Here is a 26,609-nt window from a genome sequence, read left to right as displayed (position 1 = left end):
TGTCAAGATCATCAATATACTCGTTTTCAAATACCGCATAATTAAGTTCTTAAAAAACGGATAATTAAATTGAGAAAGAAAAGTTGATATGATTAATTAGGCTTTTTTTTAATTTGTAATATGATGGTTACACATCCACCCATATGCTTAAGGATCAAATAGAGTTGTGAAAATGGCATGCCAAATTTTGTATGCCACAACTATTCATTACAAAGAAAGCAATTTTGTATTTTTCAACCTTGAGCACATTGGTATAATAATAATAATAATAATAATAATAATAATAATAATAATAATGCATTTCTCGTTAAAAAAAATAATAATAATGCATTGGCAAGCGTATAAAGACCAAAGAGAGAGATGATGTGACATTGATGTGGCTGGAAGTGTACGGACACGCGTAAGACGAACAGGCGTCGGACACGGAGAAGTGGAAGGCTACTTGCCCATAAACATCCTCCTCGTACGGACGCACTCCTTCCCCCTCTTCCTTTTTCTTTGTTTCTCTCTTTGGTTTCTGCGTCTTCTGGCTTAATTTCATGCTTAATTTCACCCTCCAACTTTAAGTTTGAGATTGTTTTTTCTATGTCCTATCACATAAATATTTAAACTTTAATTTAATATTATTTAAAATTCTTTTAATTATATTCTATTAAGTATTATAATAAAAAATTAATCTAGACATGCATAAGTGAATTAAATATAATAAATAAAATAAAAGAGTTATTATTTATATTTCAATCACAATTAAAAAAATTATTTCTATTACTTTAACTCAATAGCATTGAAATAATTTTTAAGATTGTAAAATTTTGAATTTAATTCTTAATGAAAATTAGTTATACAAGAAAAAAAGAGATTATTTTCTTCATGTAGCTGAGAGAAATATTTTTAATTGCATATAATCCACCTATGTATGTTCAGGTAAGTTTCTGGCTAGAGTGCTCAACAGAATTTTACCAGAAGGATAGGTAGTATTAAATTGAAGTTTATGCATTTTTTTTTATATAAATTAAAATTAAGAGACAATAATAAAACAACATAAAAATTGAGAGAGATAGATGAAATTAAGTCCTTAATTTCACCTATCCCTCACCTTTAAAGATAATTTAATTAATCGTTACATTAAAAAATATTGAAACTTTAATATAATATCACTCAAAGGTTACTTTGATCATATTTTATCGAATACTCAAATTAAAAATTAATTTAATATGACTTTATTAAAATATTTCTCTCTCACCTATAAGAATAAAATAGTCTTTCTGCCTAAAGATTAGTTTTTAACCGAAATACTTAATAAAATTCGCCTAAAATAACTTTTAATATTATTAAATTAAAATTTAAGAACGATGATAAAATAATCTTAAAATTGACCCTTTCAATGCTAACCCTTTTTCCAACATCTACCAATTTACACTACCCCGAACCCAAATCTTTATTTTTCTTTAGTGCTCAATTAAGCCACAACTACTCATTAAGTTAGTAAGAATAAAGTTGATTTAATTATAAATTACAATTTAATGTTAATGAGCAGCATTTCAAAATTTTTAAATGCAATAAACGGATGTAGTGGAATCTGTCTTTAAAATCATTCAGAAATAAATTTAATATTAATGATTCAAATATATTTTTACCTATATATATATATATTCATGCAATTAAATTTGTTTAAAGATATATATTAATTACATTTTGTTTTGGTCTATTACTTGTTGTATATTATCATCCATCTACTCAGTAATTTTTATATGCTGATCAATCATTCATATATTTTGAAACAAGGAAAATTTTTATATGACTCATCAACTAACCAGCAAATACACAACACTGTCATATATCATCAAAAGAGGGTGGCACCAACCTCACTTGACCCACTCATAATTCTTCACAAATTGACATTCTAACCACAATTTGGTGCCAATTAATATATTCCTATCAAGCAAATACTAAAAATACACAAAACTCTCGTATCATAATAGTTGTCTTAAGCTAGGAATACTGAGGTTTCAAACATGGCAGTCCATAATTTTTATCTATTTAGCTAAATAAATATGCTTTCAAATTTAGCCCACAGAAGATTTTAAATACTTAATTTCCCACTTTTGGACCAGTGTTTAAATTAATAAGTCTAGCAATTAGATCCTCTTGATTAAGAGGGCCTACCAAAGCAATTAATTTTAATAATTCATTCCAGGAAAAAAAATATGCTATGTTAGAGAGTAGATGTATCATATGTATTAGTAATAAAACGAAAAAAATGTTAATTAAGATGATTTGATCATATCCTATAGAAAATAAATTACATCCAATAGAAAATAAATTACATTATATCCTGCTATTTTATATAGAATAGCTTTTATGCATAATGGATTTTAGAAAATTATAATAACAAATCAATTTTTTTGAAAATTAATAACTATAATTATATGCGTGTTTATCTCCTTATTAGTTTACTATTCTATGTAATATATTTATATAAAATCACAACTTTATAGAATGTAGAATATTAAATGACTTAATATATAAGTGTGATAAGTTAATGGCAGATGAAGTAAAAAGAGAAAGGAGGAAACTTACAATAAAGTATAGTGAGAAATAATATTAAAATTTTTTAATATTTAATAAATAATTTATATAATTATTTAATTAATTTAAAATTAAAATTTAATTATTATTTTTTTATGAAAAAAAAAAGATAAATTTAATATAATATGTACAAGTTAGAGAAGAATAAATAGAAGTGGCTCGATTAGATTGCATGTGTGGTTCTGTGATAGTCTGGCTAAAGCTCACATAAGCACAACAAGAGAAGGAAGAGAGGACATAAACCTGATGTGTTTGTTTCCTCAGTCCAATTGATTTGCTGGAGCCTGGAGATCTTCTTTTGACATATAGTGGGGGATGCCTGCTTCCCTAGTGGCCTACAACCTTGTCCTCTTTTTAAAACCCATAAATAAAGCTGTTCTTTCAAATTAAATATGTTTTTGTTTGTCTCTATAGTTTTACATAGCACTCCATTACCCTACTATACTATATTCCCGCCTAGCTGCCTCTCTTTCCATTCCTAGTTTAAAGCCACCTTCTATGTATTGTGTTTCTCTTTTACACTAAATTTAACAATATGGTTCATTTGTGATAAGTCTACTAAAAAATTAGTCAAATAACTTGATTAAATGGTTTAATTTGACTCGATCAAAGAGTCAAATGGCTTGGTCAAATAGTCAAAGCGAAAAATGATTCAGTCAATCAATCGCTTGATAACTGGAATGCTCGATTCAACACTATATAGCTTGGAAGCTCGATATGATGTGTAGTCTAGACTCAATCATTCCTGTCATTTAAATTGTTTGGTCTGATTCTCAACCATAGCTTGGATGATGGATAAGGATCATGCATCTAAGATGAGATATCCCCGTAAAAAATTGTGAGATCACACATTAGATTAGCACCGAGTTAGTAGATGTTCAACAAATATCTACAATGTTCACCTAGCTCAGTCTATATATCATAGCAGTTTCCATCCCTATAGGTACGTTATTGTACTAATTCTCTACTGAAATTCACATTGAACTAAGTATCCTACATCATCAATTGACTTGGGTATCAAAATGGCTGTTCAAGAGCAGCCAATTTCACTTATTTTCCCTTTGCAAGTTTAAAAATTAGGCCAAAGGACTAACAATAACTTATAATTAACTTTCAATAGCAATATAAAGGATTAATTAAATACCAATATAAAGAATTAATTAACTTTTCAACCATATTAGGTTAGATGTATTGACTAGGTATGTTTATCGGGTTTACTTTATGTATTTATGTTAAGTTTTTTCTGATTCCTTTCTATATTAATAAAATTATTTGCTTTGCTAATTAAAAGAAAAATACTAATGTAAAGAATAAAAATAATTTAATGCTCAGGTCAAAACATGATCAATTTGTTGTGTGAAGCCACCTTGGCATGATTTGAAGTGCTATTACGAATTAATTAAAACAAATTAAAAAGAGATAAAATTCCGTAAAGTTTTCAAATCAAACTCTGAATTAATTATATATTTAAGACTCATTTACTTTATAAAAAATATTTTACTGAAAAATATTTTTCAGTATTTGAAGTATTCAGAAAATTAATTAATAAAAACTATTTTTTTTAATTAAAAAAAATTAAATCATTTAAAAAAAAATAATTTTTTATTTTTAAAAAAGAAATTTATTTTTTTAATTTTAATAATTTTATTAAAATATAAAAACACTTATATATTCATTATATAAATGTATACCATTAATTTAATATTACAACTAAATAATAAAAAATACTTTTAATATATAAATTATTTCCTACAAAACAAACGATCTTAAATACTGTGAATTTATATATATATATATATATATATATATATATATTTGCGCTAAATTTAGAATTAACGATTAATCCTCCCATAGCTTTTTTTTTTTTTTTTTTTTTTTTTCTGTTGGTTGGGCAGGGAAAGGACTACAAGTCCTAAGCTATAGTTGCTGGGCAGCAGGCTAAGCAGCTGCATGCTGTGACATTTCATGTCAAAACTGAAGCAGAAAAACAAATGCAGCCCAGAAAAATCGCTGAGAACTCACACGAAACAGCAGATGCTATGTTGTTAATTGGGTATAGCTTTCTTCAAATGGAAACCCAAATGTTCACAGCCTACTCATCGTATAGCCTTCTTTAAGTTCCCTCTTTTCTTCTATGTATACACTTACACGTTATCTCATCCCCCTTTCCCTACTGTTTCTTCACCTCTCTGTTTTTATTTTCCCTTGCCTTTAATTTATTAATTAATGTGTGTGTAATACTTATTGGGAACTCAACAATTAAGTTGAACTTTTGCTTGGAAGTAAAATCTTGATCAACTAAGTGATCATTTGCTTCAACAGTTGGGAGTTTGGTTTTGATTTTTAAACTCCCAACCTTTTAATTTAAACGCTGTTGCCTATGCAACAGATTTTTCAAAGCCAATCTTGTATTAGAATGAGTATCTTTTACATTGAGTTTCACTGGGCCTACTACCCCTCAAATAGAACTCTTCTCTTCTACATTGGGCTTATCCTCCTTGACCAAAAGCTTTTCTCTTAACTTAGATTATTTACGGTGTCATCAAAGGTCCAATTACACCACTAATTCTGCCATCAAACTTCCGCCCAAAGCATGTTGCTTTAAGAGTCATACTAGCACTGTCACTTGCATGACAGTCACTGCTTCACTGATCAACTCTTTTTCATAAGTACAACTAAGTATTTCATTAAGTTCATTTTACTGAGAGTCACCATTCTATCTATCAATTTATAAGTAATCTTTTGCTCTTTCCTCCACTTATGAGAAGACCACGAAAATTATCGACCACCATTTTCTATTATCAATTTGCGTCCAGGAGAATTCTCTTGATAGATTTTGAGAAAACGCACTAATGTTTTTGACACTATTTAATAAAATAAAAACTTTAAAATATTTTTTTTTATTTATATATCTTTTAATTATCTCACCTTTTTTTAGTGTGAAAATTTTCACACAATTCATAACTAAAATTTGTATTTTCCTAATATCTTAACAGCCAATTGTCTTAAATTAATTTAAAATATTTATAATATAAAAAAGTTTAAATTAACTAATTTTTTTTATTCTTATAAACTTATTTTCTAATGGTACGAATTATTATTTCATTAAAATTTAGTGATTTAAATTTTTCTAAGCATCACAAATATAACAAATTTCTAAAAAAAGGTATTATAAAAAATTTATTTTATTGTCTATATAAAAAAATAAGATATTATTTTAAAAATTATTTTTTTCTGTTGAAATCATCTGGGAACAGTATAGGTAACGTAAGTGTATTTCATAACAAGTTTTATTATTATTATTATTATTATTATTATTATTATTATTATTATTATTTTGTGGACTCCTTTAATTTCATATTTTTAATTGCCGTAACTAACATGTCCCGAGTGAGGACAAGAAGAATTACACCTAAAACATATTATCGAAAGATGAGAAATATTGGCTTTATTACCTACAGCAGGAATAAATATCTACACCAACTGTGTCTGTGAGGTTCTTGTTCATTACGGTAAAACAAAACCATCATCAACTTACCATTAAAGGCATCTCTCTCTTTCTTTGAACCACTAAATATACTGCAACTCTCAGTCCCATAATAATTATGATTACTAATCTTATATATAGTAAAAAGGAATATAAAGAAAGAAAATGGAGTGTCAGCACAGCAGCTACTGGGTATGAGAGGGAAGGCAGTGAAAACTTAAACGTATATAGAGTAAATGGGTGAGTTTTTGTGATCTCAAAGAAAGAGTTTTAATTATTTTCTCCACTCCCTATAGATCTCTTTCAGTTTCTGGGACCATTTTGTTCAATCTGATGTGATGCCATGACGCCATTATCTCCTCATCCATCCAAGAAAATGTCTTATAATCTTTTCAGTCCATTTCTGAGATCTCTTTCGTTTCAAACAAACAAGATACAGAAGCCATGTCCATTATTATTCTATTCTTTAATTTTACATTTGAAAATTTTTATAATCGATGAAATTCGAATTCTAGCTTCCATATTTCAAAAATTGAATTATTTGAATAATATTTAAGATTAATTATTAAAATAATGTGCTTTTAAAAATAATTTATGATAATAATGTGAAATTTAAATTATTTACTAAAATAATGTATTGTTCATAAAATTACAGCTAAAATAACGTTTCAATGAGTTATCATATCATCTGATAAGAGCAGTAATTTTATATAAAAAATATCAACTAAATTGATAATTTCAAGAGCGCTTTCGCATTATCTGATGTGAGTAAAAAAAATTTACATAAAATACTATCTCGACTAGTGATTTCAAAAGCGCACATCACTATAGAATTGGAAAAAAATTAGCATAAGAGTGTAAGGAATTTATTTATGCAGAGCATCCACATTATTGCATGTAGATAATTATAAGCGGATCAATACAAAGAAAATGAAGGGGCTAAAAAAATGAATAAGGATTTTTTAAACTAAAAATTTGGAAATAATTCCACAATTTTCTATTAAACAAGAAAAATATTCATATTAAGTCAATAAAATTATTTTATGATAATATAATTATAAATAATATAAATAATTTATTTATAAATAATGTAGTAGACTAAATATATTTAAAATTCATTAATAAATTGTAGTCAAGGATTTTTTTTTTAAATTGAGAGAGATATGATAAAAACAAGTGTGTATTTCTTTGGTCAAATAATTTTTATTTTCAGTAAATTGTTAAAATTTATGGCTTTTGGCATATACCCAGAAATAATAATTTAATTAATAAACTTTAATTTATTTGTATCGAAATTGTTTATAAATTTATGAAATTAAAGTTTGAATTCTAATAAAAAAACCCTCAATAAATAAGTTTTAAAATATTTAGGGCTCTAGTTCCTTATTGTTTTAGTATAGTGATAGCAATGGGCTATAATTATTGTTCCATAAAATAATAATTTAAAAGATAAAATATAATTCAATTTTAAATTTTAGATACTAAAATATATTTTAATTTGGAAAGTTAAAAAACTAAAACATAATGAATAAATGTATAATTATATAGTAAATTTTCGCTTGTATTGCAGTTAAAAAATTAAAGATTAAAACATAAAATAATAATGTATAATTTAGAAGAAAAAATTAAAGAATTTGATAAATTTTTTGCAATTTACGTATTACAATATTCGTTTTCATAATCAATCTAACATACCTTAAAAAGTCATTTTGACTAGCAATTTTAGGGTCTAAATTGAGATATTTGATGTATGTGAAATTACATTTTTAATTAACAATTTTTTTGTTAAATGCATTTTCTTAAAATTGCCTTTTCAATTGGCGTTTTTTAAATAAATACTATTTTAGTAAATAATTTCATATTCATATTAGAGTTGTAAATAATTTTTAAAAAACACATTATTTCAATAAATAATCACAATATTTAAGGGTTTGATTTCTCCTTTTAAAAAAAAAAATTCAATAACACCAAGCTAACCATAAAATTTCATATCTTATTTTCTCAAAGTTTTAAAGAAAATTTTAAATAAAAAACTTGAAAAAATTAAAGGGATCAATTTACTGATTATAGAGTTATAACAGGCATATATCTCAGCCATAGTCACATAACAATAATACAAAAAGAAAGAAAAAAAAATGGACATAAAATTTACATAATTTGATTATAAAATCTACATCTACAGATGAGATATAAGAGAAAATTTTCACTACAATGAAAAAAACTAAATATAATCATACAAAACTTTTAATTCCTAATTGGTGCGTTTCTCAAATTTCTTAAAATTATGATTACAATAGACTTTTCACTAGCGCCATAAACTTCAAAAAATATTTTTATCAAATTGCAATGCAAAATTTATTAGATTGGGTCATAATTTAAATATATAAATAATATATTTAAAATTCAAATCACATAAAATAACATATTATTAATTTTACCAACGATATTAACAATGACAAAGATAATGATGATCGATGAGGTAGAAAATTAATTAAATATAGGGATTCTTCTTTCTATGCTTTAATAACTTCCAATGGATGATAAGTGATTTTTTTTTTAAAGAAAATTAGTATATATAAATGTGTGGGTGGGGTAATGCATTTTTATATTTTATTTATTTAACTTTTCTTTATATCAAGTATCCTTTTAATTCATTTTACGGTTTACAGAAAATTAATTCTTTTGGAGTTTATGGTTTTCCCTTTCAATAATACATTCTCTAAGAATTAAACCTAAATCCTACCCTTGAGAGCACAGTAAATCTTACCACACGCTGTCCTATTTTGTCATACCCCAATACCTACTACCATATTAATATTAATATAACCCTCAGTAAAAAAATGGAAGGACATATATAAATCTACAGGATATACATAAATCTACAGAATATATATAAATCTACAGCAATGAGTTTCAATTGACGACAGAATTCAAGAGAAGTGTACCCACAATAATTATATCATCATTTGTCATCTTTCATCATTTTTCAGTATCTTTACGGTATAGTTTGGGAACCTGAATTATATTACTGGTCAACATTAGCTGTGAATGTGATATGATCTCATGCCATTCAAGAGATGCATAATGCAATTTGTTGACTAGTAAATTACAAGAGATGATCTTTGATATTTTCTTCAATAAGAAGTTCATCTATCACATCATATAATATATATACGGTCCCTTGATCAAATATCATTTTAAAGAATGGTACAATTTATAAGATTTCCACAGTAAGGATCTGAGAATATTAGATTTACAGAGGTTCACCTGAAGTGCTGCATGGCATCCAATGCACCTTGCAAACCCAAAGAAAAAGAATCTGGTGCTCCTTGTTCTCTAGTACAAGAAGGTACCCCTTAACCAGAGAGTTTTTGCCTGCTTGCGTGGTACAATAATTCAACACCATGCATTAAGAAATGACACAACCAACTTCATCTATTGGATCAACTTTATTTTCTGAAATTTTCAAGATTTCTCTCATTTCCTCCAATCATTATTACTATTATTGCTTTTCAAGTCACAAGATGAATGGGTAGAACAGATAACCTGAATTGCCATTCAGTTTCGCAATATTTTCATCCTGAGAATCTTGTTGCATCATGTTCTTGGCATATTTTGGGCGTCTTGATACAAACGATTCTTCTTGTTTCCTTGTTTTCTTTTCCTTCCATTTTTTTTGTATATTGAGAAGAAAATTGTTATAAGATGGTTAACAAGCTACTCTTAATTAATGCATGCCTTTACCATATATGATATTCCATCCAAATTTCCTAAAGTGATACGATTCTTAATTAGTTTTTAAATATACTGGAAAAATCCAAATGTTGTAATTGATCTTAATTAACATTTCTTCAAGAAGTGAACTCATTTCAACTTCAAACAAATTAATGCGTTACCACTTGGGACTTTTACTTGCTATCATTTTAGCCTTAGTCTACTACACTTTAGCCCAATTGACCCAAATAATTTTTAGATTCCAAGTTACTAGACTAGAGTGATCAATCTAATAGAGTTAGAAACTTAAGAAACATAAACCTTATACCAATCTCATATTTTATCCTCTCATATTTCATCCATGCATGTGAGACGTGACACTATGTCTTTGTTTTTTTTTTTTTAATTCAAAAATATTAAAATTGAAGGGGAGTTTTTTAAATTTAAATATCTGATACGTACTATAAAATAGACTCTCAACCCTCATTGGTAATTTTTAAAAGAAGAGTGTTGAAACTTGACCAATGAGCTATGAAAATCTAGTGAACTTCAAAGAAAGAAGCAATTTGAAAATCGGAAAATGACTACGAAGCTGCTGGAAAACTTGGATTTTCGTGGTTTTCATGTTCTATTTTTAGTTAAAAAGCAATGTTAGTATTTTTTTTTTCTATTTCTATAATTACATTGCAAAGAAAATAATTTTGAGAAGTTACTAACGATAATAACGAAGGAAAAAAAATTATGCTTACGAGGCTGTTAAGCTAATTATGTTTCCACCACCTTGGGAGGTAGATATATAATCAGATTCCAAGATTGTAGTTTACTCCATTTACGGATTCTTTGTCTCCTCCTTCTTGGGAGATGGATATACAGCAGCTAAGCTAATTTTCTCATGAATCTCAGTTCAAAAGATTGGAATTTGGAAGAAACCCAACACAGAGGAGCACAGAACTAGAGGCCCAATTAAAGGATTTAGGTAATTTTGGGCTTGTCATGTGGCTTGCCCAATTTCTTTCTTTCTGAAGCCCTTCTTTTGAGTGACGGTGATAATGAAGTTAGCTAAATTGTCTCTTTCATGAATTGCAGCTTGCAAGCACCCTTATTTAGTTATTTTCAATTATTTCAATATTATTTACACGTACGGTACGAGATTGAGTTGGTGAGAAAACACTAACAAGTTGCAGTTTCCATATCCTTACCTATTGTAACTGGTTACCTACCCTTTACCAACCACTGTCCACGGCCACAAGTTTCGACTCGTTACGCAATTCCCAAGCTTATTGCGTCGGCCATCAAACCGGCATTCTACGTTCATCCAAACTCATTCCCAACTTCTTTGAATTGAATCTACTTGATTTCATCTTATAGTCAAGACTATAAAGTTTCAGAGTTTTCAGTTGGGTATTGTAAAGTGTTGGATTAAGTCCTTAAAAGTATTAGATTAAGTCACGCAACAAGCACAATGCCATTGTTGAGTTTGAAACCTTGAGCAAACTGTCGATAAGTCGCAAGAAAGTGAGATGACATCAAGTTATCATGCCCCTCATGCCCTAGGTGACAAACATACGTCAATGGGCGGGACAAAGAATCGCGATCCCGCGGTGGTGACTTCATTCGTATTGCAGGCTACAACTCGTCTGCATCAAGCCAGAATCACCAGTAATCACTGGTTAGCCAAATAGCGGAAATAAATTTCCAGACCTTATGCACACCACCCATCACACTATGGTAGCTAGCCATGGCCCAAATCCTTACCTTAACCGCAAGAGGGGCATGCCAAGTGATAGAGTAAATTATACATATAACCAGCTGAATATGTAATGTCAATCTCAGGAAACATCAACGCCATTATTGCATGCAATCGGAACGAAGGTTGCTGTTCATAGTGTTTCAGCGTTCGATTTATCACACATCAAGAAACTAACTCTATTGTTTTTCATGTAAATTAGTTCATAGTTAAAGAACAAAATAGAAACAACAAAAGAAAATATAATTAAGACATTAGTACTGGAAAATTACAGTCTCCATTAAAACCATATCTACAACAGTAGCTACCATTTTTGAAGAACTCTACTTCGAGAAACAAAAATGCATTGCATGGCCTAAAAAGAACAATAAAATTTATAAATCTTATATAATATACCAGAACAAAATTATAGGCCAACCTTAACCATCAGGACCCAGCTAATTAATTAAGCACAGGCCTCCCTTCTTGGTGCAATCATGAAGAGAGCTTCAAGATCAGGCGGCTGAAAATACCCGTCCTTCGGCGGGCTCCTTTCCTTAGAAAAAACCGGTTTCTTCCTCGGCGCCGGAGGACACGCCAACGCTGCCGGTATTCGACTCTCACGGCGCCTCGGTGTCTTGCAACCTTCATGATCCACTTCCATATTCTTGCAAAACAAGCTTTAATCAAAGCGGAGAGGAAGTAGTTATTTGGAGCTTGGGTTTATTTGACGAGAAGAGTTCTTCAGAGTTCCATTTTATAGTTGTTATTTACCAAAATGACATTCGCGCTAGGCGCCAGCTTGTTCGGGAAGGTGCCATTTGACTTATCAAATCGTGTGGTGGAAGCAACTAGAGCCAAGCTTACGTGGAACCCGCAAAATGACATTAATTCGTGCAGTTTTGCTGATGTGTCATATCACGTGGAAGAATTTCTTCGTACAAGGATTGTTTTTGCTTATGTGGAGAGCCACGTTGGCAACCTTTCCTTTTTTTTTAATTTTATTTTTTTGAGCGGGAGAAGGTCCAAGCCTAAGGGATGGGTGAGTTTAAAACTGGACCACAAGTTTAATTAGTTGAGTCGCACGAGTGCAGGATGGGCCCACCCAGGAGTTAGTTGGTGTGGCGGACAAAACAGCACGTGCAAAGGCAAGTTTTTGGATTCCAACTACGTCGTTTTCTTATAGGACGTCAGCGATGAGTTGGAGTTGGAGAGCGGAGACTTTTTACAATGCCATGTTGGAGTTATCCAGATTCCTCGGGTAGAGCATCAATGGGTTGGGCCTGATTTTAACAAAACAACTTGGTTTGGACTACATGGAGAAAGGTATTGGGTTGGACTAATAGATTGTTGGACAAGATTAATATATTTTTATTTAATAAATTTAAATTATATAATAAAATACATTATTTTATATTTTTGTATAATCTCTTTATATTTTATTTTTTATAATTATTTTATTTTTAATAGACATTATATTAAATTTCACCCAGATCGTCCGGTTTTGCGGTCAGAGTGAACCGGTCGTATGCCTGCCACTATGGTCTACGTTCTGGTCTTTTTGTTAACTTATTATCAGCGAGTTCAAAAGGAAAACTTCCTGCAAAAAGCTTCGTGGCCCCAAAAAAAAACTCTCTAATTCTTTTCACCATTGCGTGAGAGAAGAAGACCTGACAGAGGGAGCAAATGCCTTTCATTTCTCAATTTCATAGACAATCTGATTACAATTACTTCTCTTCGACTACTCCTATCGTCATCGACAATGGCGCATCCTATTTCCGCATCGGGTAATCCCTAGTACCTAAACTTAAACCCTAATTCTCACTACCAAGCTTGCACCTTTTATTATTATTATTTTTGGGATAATTCGTGAAATTTTTCTGATTAATTGACCAGATGGGCTGGAGAAACTGATCCTAGAGTTATTTTTCGCAACATTGTTCAGCGACCCCGCCACAAAGCCACTGGTAACTTAACTTTCTCTCTATTTTTTCCCTAAATAGTTATGTTGTTTGGTTGGTAGGAAAACAGTGGACAATAGTGTAAATTTTTTTTGCTGCTTAGCATTCCATTTCCAATCGAGAGGGTGTTTTTATTTTTGTGTAAGTTATTAGGGATTTACTTTGTATCCTAAAATACTCATCTTTCAATTATTTGCTTTTTGGTGATATGTAGGGGAAACTGTGACTATTGTTGGTGACCATGATCCTGCACTGTTGAAATACTTTGACTGCACTCGCTCGGGGCCTCGTTCCGCATTTGATAGTAATGTTGTTTATCAATTCGAGATAATGGAATATGTGAGTTTGATTCTAGTATGCATATAATGAATTGTCAATTATCTAGTTCAGTTCATCAAATTTAGTGGGCTGTGAAGATTTTTTTTTTTTTTTTTAAATTTCTCATTGTTTTTTAAACCAATGACAAGCTTGAGAAAATTGATTAAGGACTTGTGTGATGAAGCTGTGTGCATTGCTGATTTATTTGTTTAGATATGTTGACAATGGTGGTTTTATTTATTGATTCTTTCATTTTGTAGATTCTTGACTTTGGATTTGATCGGCTGGGAGCAAATGGATCACAGGTACAATGAAACTTTGTTTAAATGGACAAAATTGGTATTTTAGTCTTCCACCATGGAAGGGTTATGGGATGAGGCTATGAGCTCAATTTGTCCTGTTGAGTAAAATTCTCTCTGCTTCACTGACTGGTGATCTTTGAAGTTACCTATTTACATTGGATAGTAATACAGTGGGCTTCTTAATTTAATTTAATCACATTGAGCCATATTCTACATTCTACTGCCGTAGCATTTCTAGTAAAGTTTGTGGCTTGCATAGATTATATGTTGAGAAGGGCGATTGGGGGCATTAAATTTCAAATCATATGGATGGTTTATCAGACAGTTGTTAACTTGTCATTCACCTTTCTAGGGTGAATTTAAACAAGTTGGATTTAGTTTATCGTCTACAGTAACTTGTGGGAAGTCAAGATCACTTGGGAAGAATGTAAGGTTAGTTTGGTGTGGGCAACATTTGAAATGACTTTTCATAGTGTTGCTGTTGGTGCTTGTAATTTTGTGTGAGAAGCTTTTGAAATCTCTTTTTTCACTGACAATTAGTGTTAATTAGTAATGAATACATGGCAAACAATATTGTACAGTTTTTTATTTGTTATTCTCGACAAGCTACTTGGTTTTCGCTTTATATATTAATCTACATCAGCTTTGAGGTTGGTTGATAGGTTCACAAGACTGTTTCTTGATTTTATTGTTCATTTGAGGGCAGGACAGATTGATCATCCTATCCTGATCACAGAATGCGTATGCAACCCAGTTCAATCACGCTGCAAAATGGCAGAGCTTCTTTTTGAAACTTATGGAGTTCCATCAGTAGGTATAGATTTGTGTTAGTTTTGGGCAAATTTAGCTGGCAGGTCTTTTGTTTCTGTTGTATATTTGTGACTTTTCTAATTAACCTGTATTTTATTCCTTCTTTTCAGCATTTGGTGTGGATGCGGCATTCAGCTATAAGTATAATCAACGGCATGGCATTTGTGATAAAGATGGGCTGGCTATTTGCCCAGGATTTACAACAACTCATGTTATTCCAGTATGCTTATCTACTCATGTCAAAAGTAGAAATTGTATTTCCAAAATCAGGTTATCATTGTTTGTTTGAGTTTGTGTTTGTGAGTGCATGCAGTAACTTTGCAATGTTGCAATTGCTAACTAGGTATAAAGTAGTTAACTAACAAGTTTGTGCCCGGAATTTTCTAAGGTTGTATTGGCCAGTGAATTTGAAATACAAGGATATAAATTTGAGTTTTTATGTTAAATTGTATAATAAAATTTGGACATGTAAAGCAGGGAAAAAAAAAAAAAAAAAACTACTTCAATCAGTGTTGTCAAAGGCAAGCTAGGAACTCACCTAGGTGCTTGAAGAAGCAGAAGTGCAGGCAAGGTTACTTCAGCTGGGCACTGCCTATGCGAGCACATGGGCAGAGACGCTAAGTGCCTAGGTGCTTGGGGCACTTGCCTCATTCGCTTGCTACTTATATGTTTAATTTTTTTTTTGTCCTGTCATAATTAAAATTAATTTCTAAATCATGGGGTTGAGGGGTAAATGTTGCTGATAATGTAAGAGGTAGCATTTCTCTCTCTCTCTCTCTCTCTCTCTCTCTCTCTCTCTCTCTCACACACACACACACACACATATTTTTTGCTTGCACTGTTTGTGTTATTGCTTTAGCATGTGCTGTATATATATTGGTGGTTGGATATTACATTGCAGCAGAATTGACTGTGTTACAGTTTTTCATTAGCATGCTTGAGATGTTTGCTTAAACAAATTTCTGTTTATTCATATAATCCCTACTTGAATTCCACATCTATTTGATTTTCAGGCTCAATACTTAAATGAATGGTCTTTCAATTGCTGATTAGAAATTATGAATAGGATAAATGTAGCCAAAATTACCATTTCCATTATTTTAGGTTGATGCTGACATGTGTTTTGAATCCCAGTTTATTGATGGAGAACCTGTTTATAAAGGATGCTGTCGAACTAACATTGGTGGATTCCATGTAACTGATTATCTGAAGCAACTTCTTTCACTTAAATATCCTCATCATATGTGAGTTTATTTCCAGCTGGACTGTGCTTCAATCTTATAGGTGTAGTTTCTAAAACTTCTTGGTTTTGTTTTCATATGTTCAAAACAGGGCTAGATTTACATGGGAAAAGGTTGAAGACCTGAAGATGGAGCACTGTTATATTGCACCAGATTATACTTCAGAAGCTCGATTATTTCAGGTAAAAAGCTTGGGTTTATATGCTTATGCACTTTTCATATCTCCAAATGTTAACAATTGTGGTTATGTGGCAGAAAGGGACCAAGGAGGCTGAAGATAAAACTAGGTGTTGGCAGCTTCCATGGGTTCCACCACCAGTGGAGGAACCTCCATCAGAAGAAGAAATTGCCAGAAAGGCAGCCATAAAGGAGAGACAAGGTCAACGGTTACGAGAAATGGCTGAGGCAAAGAGGTCATCTAGGATAAATGAACTAGAAAATCAGTTGCGTGGTATGGAATTTCTTTTGCAGCAGCTCGAGCAAGTGGAAGAAGCTGAAATTCCATCTTTCCTGAAAGATACTGGTTATGTTTCCAAGCAGGAAATAGAATCCTCACTTGTGAAAGTAACACTGTCCTTGCGTAAAGCAAAAGGCGAGCCAAAGGCTGAACAAGCTGAAGTTGAAGAGAAAAGTGATTCTTCCATGAATGAAAAATATCCACTTGTCAATATTCCTGACAACATGTTGACCCCAGAGCAGGTATGCTATTTGTACAAATTCACTGATGATATGCCTTGCCATTTTGAAGTTGCTGTTCATTTTGTTTATAGAACATATTTAAAACCACTAATCATTTAAGCTACATCATTTTCTAATGCACAGTTCAACTCAGGAATGGCCAGTAATATTCAATTTTCTGGTGCAATACTGTGGCTTTTCTTGTTACTAATAGCATTATTCACGTGATAACTTTTTACAGATCAAGGAAAAGAGGAGACAGCTGTTCCTTAAAACCACATCTGATGGCCGGCAACGAGCTAAACAGAAACGTCAAGAAGAAGAATTAGAACGAGAAAGGAAAAATCAACTAGATGAAGAAAAACGATTGTAAGTCTCGTAACTTTCTTTTATTTACTCTTTTTTTTTCTTTTAAGGAGAGTTTTTGAGAGCCAAACTCAAACTTAGCTTGGCTTTCTTTTGTTTTAATTCAGCCTTTTAAGCTTTGTTTTTACCCAGGTGGACATGAAGCTGCAAGAACTAATTGTTTAACTAATTCTAGGTAGTCATCATTTAATATAAGTTTTTCAGGCCGATATACTTTAGGGCCTGCCATGAAAGACTTGGCTTTCAACACATAAAACGTGGGAAGCCTCTCCCTTTTATGGAGGAGGCATCCAGCCAGGCAATGCCTTGTCTATTTTTTTACAAATGACCTTTCATGATGACGATCTCACAACCTGATACATTTGAGAATAATTTTTTTAATCAAATATACTGTTTTAAGTTCAAACTTTAACAGTCTAAAAGTGCTTACTAGTCGTCTTCTAGAAACTATAAATTAGTAAACAGCTGCACATTTAAATGAGCACTACCAAGCTAGTTTATCAGCATAATCAAGCAAGATCTCGTTTTCCAAGTTTGTTCTGCTTAAATAGTTGCATTCAAACTTGTTCTTTAATTTTATCAATGAATATAGATGAGTTTTTAGTAAGCATGTTTATGAGATGTTCACTAAGTACACTGATTCATTTACTGCTCTACAATGCTTCTTCCCTATTCTTGACAATTATTTTGAATGCTCTGAAATGTGTTTTACTATTCAAAGACATTAGTGAAACAATGAACTAGCTAACTTATTCTGTTTTATTTATTTGTTTATTATTTTGCTGCTTCTAATGCAGAGAGAACCCAGAACTTTATTTAGAGCAGATGCGTGTTAAATACAAGGAACTTTCTGAGAAAGTTGAACAGCGAAAACGACTCAAAGCAAATGGGAACCACTCAAATGGAAATAATGTGCCTGGTGGTGTTGGTCGTGGTGAGAGATTGAATGCTGCTCAAAGAGAAAGGATGCGGCTCTTAACAACAGCAGCTTTTGATCGGGGGAAGGGTGAGGATACTTTTGGTGCCAAGGATGAAGATTGGCAACTTTACAAACTCATGAGCAAAGATAATGATGATGATGATGATGAGGGGCTAGATGAGGATGAAGTAGAGCTTGCGCAAATTTCTTCTAGGCTTCAGGTCAGTTTATTAAGTCCTTTATATCAGTCTACTGCTCCATTATTTTGGTCACTCTTTTTATTGCACCATTTTTTTTTAATAACTTGGATTAATCTTTACTTCTGCAGGAAATAGACCCAGCATTTGTTCCCAAACTAGATGTAGGACCATCGCAACCTGCTCCTGAGATACCACGTTTTCGTCCATTGACAAAGGAGGATTTCCAAATTTTGCTTGGGGTTGAAAGGTTCAGATGCCCAGAAATTCTGTTTCATCCCAACCTTGTTGGGATTGATCAGGCAGGGCTAGATGAGATGGCTGGTGTCTCAATAAGGAGATTGTCAACCAAGGACCAGGACTTGGAGGAGAGACTGACCAGTTCAATCCTAATGACTGGTGGTAGCTGTCTTTACCCTGGCATGTCTGAGCGCTTGGAAGCTGGTATCCGAATGATTCGTCCTTGCGGGTCTCCTATCAAGGTGGTCAGAGCATTGGATCCAATTCTCGATGCATGGCGTGGGGCTTCTACTTATGCTGCTGCATTGCAATTCCCACAGCAGACATTTAGTAGGATGGATTATTATGAGAAGGGTGAAGATTGGCTTCGCAGATACCAATTTTGCTACACTCTATAATTGTATTGTCACACTCCATGACACAATTCTGTTTGACGTGAGGAACGGCTCAGAATTTGAAACAAATGATTGGATTTGAGTTACACGAGTTTATTTGCTGTTTCTGCCGTTTTAAAGACATATCGAGGCTATAAACATGGTTTAGATACCTCTATAATTCTATTTTCTCAGATGGGAATAGGGAGTAGTTTTAAGTTTCAATGTGAATATCTAGTTACCGTTTGATGCAGGTCATCAACTACGGAATGATTGCCCAGCTTGGGATTTTATCTCTATGGGCCTTTGAAGGAAAATCAGGTTTTGTTATTGCTTGTTTGTGACTTAGGCCTGCAGCTCTCAGTCTTAAATTTTTCCAAATGGAAAAGGTGAAATTTTAATATTACCCTTTCATGAAACTAATAAAAAAAAAAAATGGCATTTTTAGTCCGTATGGACAAAATTCATTGGCTGCATATTCTTATTTCTTCCCTCCCTTTTTCTCATCCAAACGCATGGAGATGATGAGTGGCCATGTAATAGTTGAGAACAATTATCTGCAAAAATTTTATCTAATCATTTTTCTAAATCAAACATTTTGAATCTTAAATTATCAAAAACTTCTTCCACTGCCAAAGAGTTGCACCATGAAGGTCTATGTGTCGTCTGTGCATGAGTAAGTGATCAGGGCAACAAGGAAGAAGGCTTTAGTGGATGAGCCAATAGTTGCGCGAACTCTGACTCAGATGGCATTCATGCCAAGGGATTGGGACCTAATTCAGGAGACATCTGGTTTGGAGCTGACTGAAAATTGTAATATGGCAATGTTGCAGGCGTGGATGGAATGGATTTTTTTTTTTTTTTTAATGTTGTGTTATAAAGTAAATATTCGACTTTGCATTTGCGGGGACATATAATGAACTGTTAGCCGCCTCTGAAAAATTGAAAAGAGGAGTTCGCCCAAGTTGACTGGGGACCGTGGAGAGCTGTCTAGAGAATTCTCCGCTTTGAAGGAAGAAGCAGTTGAGTTGAGAGGGGGCGTTAGCCTACCAGAGCTGACTTTCTGAATTAAATGCTTTGGCTGTTGCTTTGTCTCAGCAGAAAAGGCTGCAGTAGGTAAGTATATGAAAAAAAAAAAAAACAGTAAAGGACATGGCCTCTATTATAGATTTTAATTGGTAAATTGTGACATAATTGAAAGCCAAGACAACAAAGGGAAAAACTCTATAGCCTGGGTTAGTTTAGTGGCTAACTCACCTGATAAAATGAGTATCATTCTCTTAATCTCCTAAAAAATAATAAACAAAAAAATTTATTATTAATTAGTAAATTATTATTGTTTATATTTTAAATAATTAATAATAATAAAAAAAACTCAATCCAAAAATTTGTATGTATTTTCCCATCTTTTCCTCCTTCCCTTGGTGAAATCATCAACTCCCCCTCCTCAATATTGCAAATGCCAAACCTAAATCCCCCCTCCCCTCTTGATCCCAACTTAGCAACTTTCGACCCTACTTTTCTGTTGTTACAACCCATTAGAGATGGCAGGTTTTTTATACCCAATTCCATAAAATTTTATTATGATAGATTTAAGTAATGTATAATTAAATTAGGAATAAATTTAGATTTGAAGTATAGTACTCGGATTAGGTTGAATTTGAGTATTCATTATATGAAATTATTTATATAAATAATTAATTAAATATAAAATATAATTTTTATAATAATTTTAAAATTTTTATATATTATATTTTAAAATTTTTATATATTATATTTTAAATAAATAAAATTAAATATTTTATAGAATGGTTAAATTTTAAATATAAATTATTAATAAAAAATATATTTTATGTAGATTATTAATTAAAATATAAGAACGAATTTGAACAATTTAAAATAAATTTTAATAAGATTTGGAACATATTCAAATAATAATAATAATTTTATCTTGTTATTTATTATATTCTTTATTTTTATTAATTTTATTTTCTTATTTTTTTTAAATTGTTGGGAATAATATATTATTAATATTTTATAAGTCCCACAGTTTCATATGATTGTCATTTAACAGTCACGTGATGCAGATGACTGAAATTAAGTTTAATTGGATTAAATTAAAATTGTAAAATTGACTTTAATTAAAAATTTTTAAAAAAATTAAAGACTAATTTAGTCACTTCACTTATATTTCATATAAATATAAGATGTGAAATGATAAACTAATTATAAATATAGATTTATGAGACCCATTTTTATATATTTATTTATTTATTATTAATTTATCATTCTATGTGGGATTAGAGTCACTGCTATATTCTATAATTATTATCAAAAGACCAAGTCAACACGAGTTTAGGCAAAACAAGGCTTACAAATTCAGAGATGAAATTAAACTATATGGAAAAGTTAATTTATACTATTATTTTATTATAATTTTTTAAATATTTTAATTAAAAGAAGATTTGAACAAATTGTGGATATCGTAAATAACTTAATTTAGGAGTATGAATAAGGAAAATTGAAGTTGAATATTTCCACTTCAAATAATTAATGTGACAAATGCAACCCATTTTTAGCATCTTGTGAAAGAAAGATCACAATATGGTAATTTTGTCAAAAGTGGAAATATTCAAAAGTTTCAGAAGACTATAGTAAAAGCAGCCATAAAAATGAAGAATGTTGCACTTGTAAGGAAGAGTCAAAATCCTCTTTAAGGTCTTCCATTCACATTATGGTAAAAAAACTATACCAAAATCTTTCATTATATGTCTCGCCTGACTTGTTCTATTAGCTGAAGATATATTGCTCACTTGACAGAATTAAATTTGAGTCTCCACTCTCCAATCCTCCAACTACAATAAATAAGTTCGTTCTTGGTATTTGGTATTCTGCAACCTTATTTATTCATATTATCATATTAAAATTGCTTCATTTTTGCATTTTAATAATCCATGGCATCAACCACCAATATATATATATTAAGGTTGTTCGTAATGCATGACATCTGAGCAAGCACAGTTTGAAAGTTGCTGTATGCTAACAGGAACTTGATGAATGGCCCAGCAACGGTAGCAATAAACAAAACAAGAAAATGTAAACAGATCAACTTTGGTTGCTGGGACTTCTGATCTTTACACAAGAATGATCTTCTGACTTCTGGTATATCAGCTAAGGTTACAGAATTCAATCAAGATTCACAATTATGTATGTATAAGCAAATTCCATGTCAGTATGTGCATTCCAATGTTGTGTTTGCAGAGGCTGCAAAGTCAAAGCTACTTCAATTTAAAACTTTAAATGATCCTTTTGCCAATGTAAAACTTCTTCACGCCATTAATATATGTAACTTCATCGGTCATCACACAAGCAAAACAGCAAAAACCTGTTTCTACTTTGCTTCAACCTTACACAACATGTTATGAACCAATATGACATAATGAGCACCATGGCAAATGGAATAAGAAAACATTGTCACTGTCAAAGGGCTATTAATTTATACTAATATATGAAAATTTCAACTAATTGATATGGACTGATTCCAAATACCAAACAGAGAATAATTACTAAACGATAAACAGATGACCATGCATGTTTCACAAGATTTTTCAATTCAAGAGTTGATTTTCAAGTTTCAACCACAGCATGCTTGCGTATAACATGTGCTCAAGATTTATATATGTTCCGCTTCTAATGGGATCCATCACACAAGCTCTGCAGTAAATATGCTAAAGGTGGATTAGGTATGAGAGATCATCTCGCTTTCTTGCTTTGCTGATAAGAAAATGATGGATGAATTTTCCCTAGCAAATCTTATAAGATAGGGAAAAAAAAAGCGCGAGAGCATGAGAATTAATGATAAGGACAACATTGACAAAATGATAGTGCGAAAAAAAAAAAGGGAAAATTTTGGAAAGCAATATATATAGGGACTGCTTAAAAAACAAAAACACAACAGGCATGAAAGCCGCTGATAAGGGTAACATTGATAAAATTGATAGGATAAAAAAAAGAATACATATTTAGAGAGCAATATATATAGAGACAGCTTAAATCCCATACAAGGCTAAGGCTCTAATTTAGAGGATCCTCAAATCATTATAAAATCCTATAAAACACTGCAGCTAACCTAAATATAATAACTAGTTTAGATATGCTTTTCTTGAAACCTTGAAATAGTGATCAGGTATCATTTTCCTTTCCCCTTCTCTTTTCTTTTTCCAGCATCACAGTTTTAAAACGATTCCCACTCAAGATATAAGATTGGTCAGGTGCCATGGACATTAAATGAATCTTTCTCCTTGTCGAATTGACAGTTGCAGTTGCTACATGCAAGTAAAAAATTGCCATTGTAATTGCATCATATTAGCAGCAGCCAAAATTCCACTCCAGATTTCCTGCTCAGCAAATATGTAAAACAGTTATCAATTTCAAGTTCATAAGCCCATAACTAGAATACCGATGGCAGGGCAAGGAAGAGAGAACTTTTATCTTAAATTCATTGATCAGAAATCCATGATAGAAACCATCACTGCACAAGGGCAGGAAATAGACCACAAATAGAAACTTATGATCCTGCATATCAATATGGAACGGAGGACACTTAATAATCAGGCTTCCACGAAGCGAGTGCATAAACAATCCGACCCTTCCATCCTTGAAGCAACCACTGATTATCTTCATCAATCACAAAATCCTTATGGTATAGTTCATTTACCTTCTCCTTTGCTTCTGCAAAGATCTCCTGGTTCAAAGGAAGCTGCCTAAACCCAGCCCTTAAAGCCCGAACCTGCCATTGCTTGTATGTCTCTGGCCTCTCAATTCTCTCAGCACCTTCACATGCAATGACATTCATTGCCTCCCATCCAAAAATATCCCTCTCAATCAGCATCCTCTCTGGGATTTCACGAGGCACAATAGCCTCCAGCATATCAAAGAGAGTTGAATAGTGGAAGAGAGCCTCTCGGAATCGCGTGATAAAGAATGGAGCGCTATATGCTCCATTCACTATCCCGGTTATGAAGACATCTGGGTTCATCTTCCTGATCAGATTGAGAACAATATTTCTTGGACTCTCCACCACCACAGTCTCATCAAGTAAGTTTCTTAATCGCAACACACAGTTCACTACAAGAACCTCATCTCTACCAATCTTGAGATCCTCAATTTTGATCGTGTCCCACTTCTGTGCTATTGCATTGAACTCAAATGGAACATTGAAAGTTTTTGCATAGTTTGACAGGCGGTGTCCTGTCTCCTCAACCCTTACTGCTGGTCGGAAACCTGGATGTGGAAAATCAATCCCCGTGATTCGAAGCTTGGGAGGTCCACCTTGCCTAGATGAGAGATGCCGAATAAGGCAAGGCCATTGGAAACCATAAAGAATACCAATATCAACAATATGTAGTTTTGTTGCATTTTGAGCTACATTCATAATGGTTTTATTTGAGAAGAAATTGGACAGTTTCCTAAATGGGCATGCCGCAAGAAACAGATGGTAGGCTTTCAAGACATCGGCAGCTGACGTATGCTTGCTCATAAATGCCTTGTAAATCTGGATTCCCGAGCCAGCCATGCGTGCCTCAAGGCCATCAGCAAAAATGTGGGCCAATCTCTGCATCCCATCACCTGTAGGAGAAGAATTCTGTCTGATTTGCTTCAACAGATCATTTGCATTCCTACGATCATCTGCTGCAACAGCTTGCGCACAAAGGGTCAAAAGAGTTCTCAAATCCACCACATTCCTCTTACTTCCCTGTTTCTTACCTCGACCTTTTCCACCACTAGTCCCTTTTATTTGTCCACTCTGCTGCACATTCTTGCTTTTCCCATTCTGCCAAGCTTCACGAAGTGCAGATTCACTTTGTCCACAGCTGAGCAATACTGTGTCAAAATCTGCAGAACTCACAGTTGATTCAGCATAAACTGCAGACTGCTTGTTACTCCTTCCTCCCTCTAAATTCAAATCCTCTGGAAAAGGATTCTTCTTTTTCCTTGAATCATCTGGAAAGTGCCCAATCTCCTGCTTCTCCACAGCTTTCACTGCCAGATCCTTAGACTCTTCATTCAAATCTTTAAGAAACAACCCATTACTCTTCAAATCAGTAAACAGACTACCATTAGGAATGAACCTACTGGCTTCCTTAAACCCTTTCTTAAACTGCATAATAGACTCACTGTCACTAAACATCTCAGAAATTGTACTCACTGGAGAATCCGCAAAACCATCAACAACAGCACTTGTGCTGTTCCCAGAGCTATGAGATGACTGGGAACCTGATTGAGAAGCATATCTCAAGGACTTGTACTCATGCAGATCACAGTTCAATCCAGGATCTACTAAGTTACTACCACTAGAGCTGCTTGAACTGCCTGGATAATTAAAGTAATTAGAGTCAAGATTTCGATATGAACTTTTGGGGCTTTGATCTAAACAAGGCACTGAGTCACAATTGGGCGAAGGAGGATACTTCTCTCCAATAAGCTCATACAAAGATTTCTCAGCAGCTTGAAGTGCTGCTGAAGATTCCTGAAACATACAAGTTTTCTCTTCTATATCTTCTTCCATAAGCATCTCATTAATGTACTTCAGAACCACGTCACTGAAATCAAAATCCTCATGTGAATCCCCATCTTGGCTCTTAGTCAAAGACAAGACTGAATTACTAGGGACTAAAGTTAGATCAGGAGGCAAAGGAGGAATGTTGGCATAGTTTTGGTTGACAAAAGAGTCATCCAATTTTAAACCATTAACGAGATTCTGACCTGATAAAACAGAAAGGTTCTCATCGTTGAGTTTTAAGCCACTGACAGAACCATATAATCCTGTTAACTGTTGATCCATGACCATCAATATTCCAAAAGCTATCCACAATAAAATATACCCAGTACAATTTAAAAAAAAAAAAAAAATCCAACTTTGAGCAACAAAAGCCAGTACTACCCAACACCCCCAGAACCTTCAAAAACACCAAAAACCCAAAAGGCCACAAGGTACCAACTTCAACATATGCTATGGCTTTCACTATTTCAGAGTTTCCTTCCAGAGAAATAGCTTCTCAACAAGCATCATCTATCAGTGTGTATCAGAGTCCAGAATTGTAACCTAAAACGTAGCAGAAGTACATGCAAAAAAGGAAGGGAAATGAGATATCTATCTTTAAGCAGTGAATATGCATACATATAAATATATATATATATATATATAGAGAGAGAGAGAGAGAGAGAGAGAGAGAGAGAGAGAGAAGTTAATAATGGTTCATTTAAACGTAAATGCAAACAAAAGTTGAATATCATTTCACAGACGTTGATCACAGCATGGTATCAGAACTGCACTATACAGGAATCAAAAAGTGGGCACAAAAAGAAAACTTTTCTTTTCGCATTAAAAAAACTTCAAAATCAATCAAAATAGGTTCTTGTGCAAGGAAAACGAATAAACAGCATATAGAAGGTGAAGATAAGTACCTCAACTAAGCCAAAGACAGAGAAACAGGCATGTTATCAAGGGAAGAGGCAGATTAAAATAGCCTCTCCACTCCCCCAGGAATTAAAAATGGCATCTTTTTAAGCATTTAAAGGAAATTAATGAAGTTGAAAGGGAGGTTATCATGAATCCAGGTGTCCCTGGCTGGAAAATCTATGCCGTCCAATATCCAAACCCCTTTTGATCGCCTTGTCTGCCATA

At 32.4% G+C, this 26,609-nt stretch overlaps 3 protein-coding genes across 6 annotated transcripts; 1 reads left to right on the top strand and 2 right to left on the bottom strand.

Moving 5' to 3' along the window:
* Positions 1-11,759: 11,759 nt before the first annotated feature.
* Positions 11,760-12,284, bottom strand: LOC110646223 (cyclin-dependent protein kinase inhibitor SMR4). The gene has a single exon (XM_021799606.2). The coding sequence runs from the start codon at positions 12,178-12,180 to the stop codon at positions 11,983-11,985; it is 198 nt and encodes a 65-aa protein (XP_021655298.2). The 5' UTR covers positions 12,181-12,284; the 3' UTR covers positions 11,760-11,982.
* Positions 12,285-13,033: 749 nt separating this feature from the next.
* Positions 13,034-19,252, top strand: LOC110646219 (actin-related protein 5). 2 transcript variants are annotated; one of them, XM_021799599.2, is made up of 12 exons: positions 13,034-13,303; positions 13,413-13,483; positions 13,692-13,816; positions 14,056-14,100; positions 14,809-14,911; positions 15,018-15,127; positions 16,042-16,151; positions 16,240-16,330; positions 16,404-16,847; positions 17,068-17,195; positions 17,990-18,332; positions 18,440-19,252. In XM_021799599.2, exons 1-12 carry the CDS (start codon positions 13,203-13,205, stop codon positions 18,944-18,946), a joined length of 2,178 nt encoding a protein of 725 aa, XP_021655291.2. In that variant the 5' UTR covers positions 13,034-13,202; the 3' UTR covers positions 18,947-19,252. The 2 variants fall into 2 exon arrangements, with proteins under 2 accessions (XP_021655291.2, XP_021655292.2); XM_021799600.2 differs by lacking the exons at positions 13,034-13,303; positions 13,413-13,483 and having other exon boundaries at positions 13,715-13,816; positions 14,804-14,911.
* Positions 19,253-22,896: 3,644 nt separating this feature from the next.
* LOC110646221 (scarecrow-like protein 30) lies at positions 22,897-26,597 on the bottom strand. 3 transcript variants are annotated; one of them, XM_021799604.2, is made up of 3 exons: positions 26,390-26,597; positions 23,640-25,994; positions 22,897-23,319 (listed from the first exon to the last, which is right to left on the bottom strand). In XM_021799604.2, exons 2-3 carry the CDS (start codon positions 25,770-25,772, stop codon positions 23,248-23,250), a joined length of 2,205 nt encoding a protein of 734 aa, XP_021655296.2. In that variant the 5' UTR covers positions 25,773-25,994; positions 26,390-26,597; the 3' UTR covers positions 22,897-23,247. The 3 variants fall into 3 exon arrangements, with proteins under 3 accessions (XP_021655296.2, XP_057989590.1, XP_021655294.2); XM_058133607.1 differs by having other exon boundaries at positions 22,897-26,027; positions 26,390-26,596; XM_021799602.2 differs by having other exon boundaries at positions 22,897-25,994; positions 26,390-26,596.
* Between the last annotated feature and the right edge of the window lie 12 nt (positions 26,598-26,609).

This window comes from Hevea brasiliensis, chromosome 14 (genome assembly GCF_030052815.1).
Source record: "Hevea brasiliensis isolate MT/VB/25A 57/8 chromosome 14, ASM3005281v1, whole genome shotgun sequence".
Taxonomy (NCBI): domain Eukaryota; kingdom Viridiplantae; phylum Streptophyta; class Magnoliopsida; order Malpighiales; family Euphorbiaceae; genus Hevea; species Hevea brasiliensis.
This window is presented reverse-complemented; position numbering and strand designations above follow the sequence as displayed.

Coding starts and splice junctions, on each gene's coding strand:
- LOC110646223 (XM_021799606.2), bottom strand. CDS start 12,180: ATGGAAGTGGATCATGAAGGTTGCAAGACACCGAGGCGCCGTGAGAGT.
- LOC110646219 (XM_021799599.2), top strand. CDS start 13,203: ATGCCTTTCATTTCTCAATTTCATAGACAATCTGATTACAATTACTTC. Junction 13,304..13,412: donor GCATCCTATTTCCGCATCGG/GTAATCCCTAGT, acceptor TTAATTGACCAG/ATGGGCTGGAGAAACTGATC. Junction 13,484..13,691: donor ACCCCGCCACAAAGCCACTG/GTAACTTAACTT, acceptor GGTGATATGTAG/GGGAAACTGTGACTATTGTT.
- LOC110646221 (XM_058133607.1), bottom strand. CDS start 25,772: ATGGTCATGGATCAACAGTTAACAGGATTATATGGTTCTGTCAGTGGC.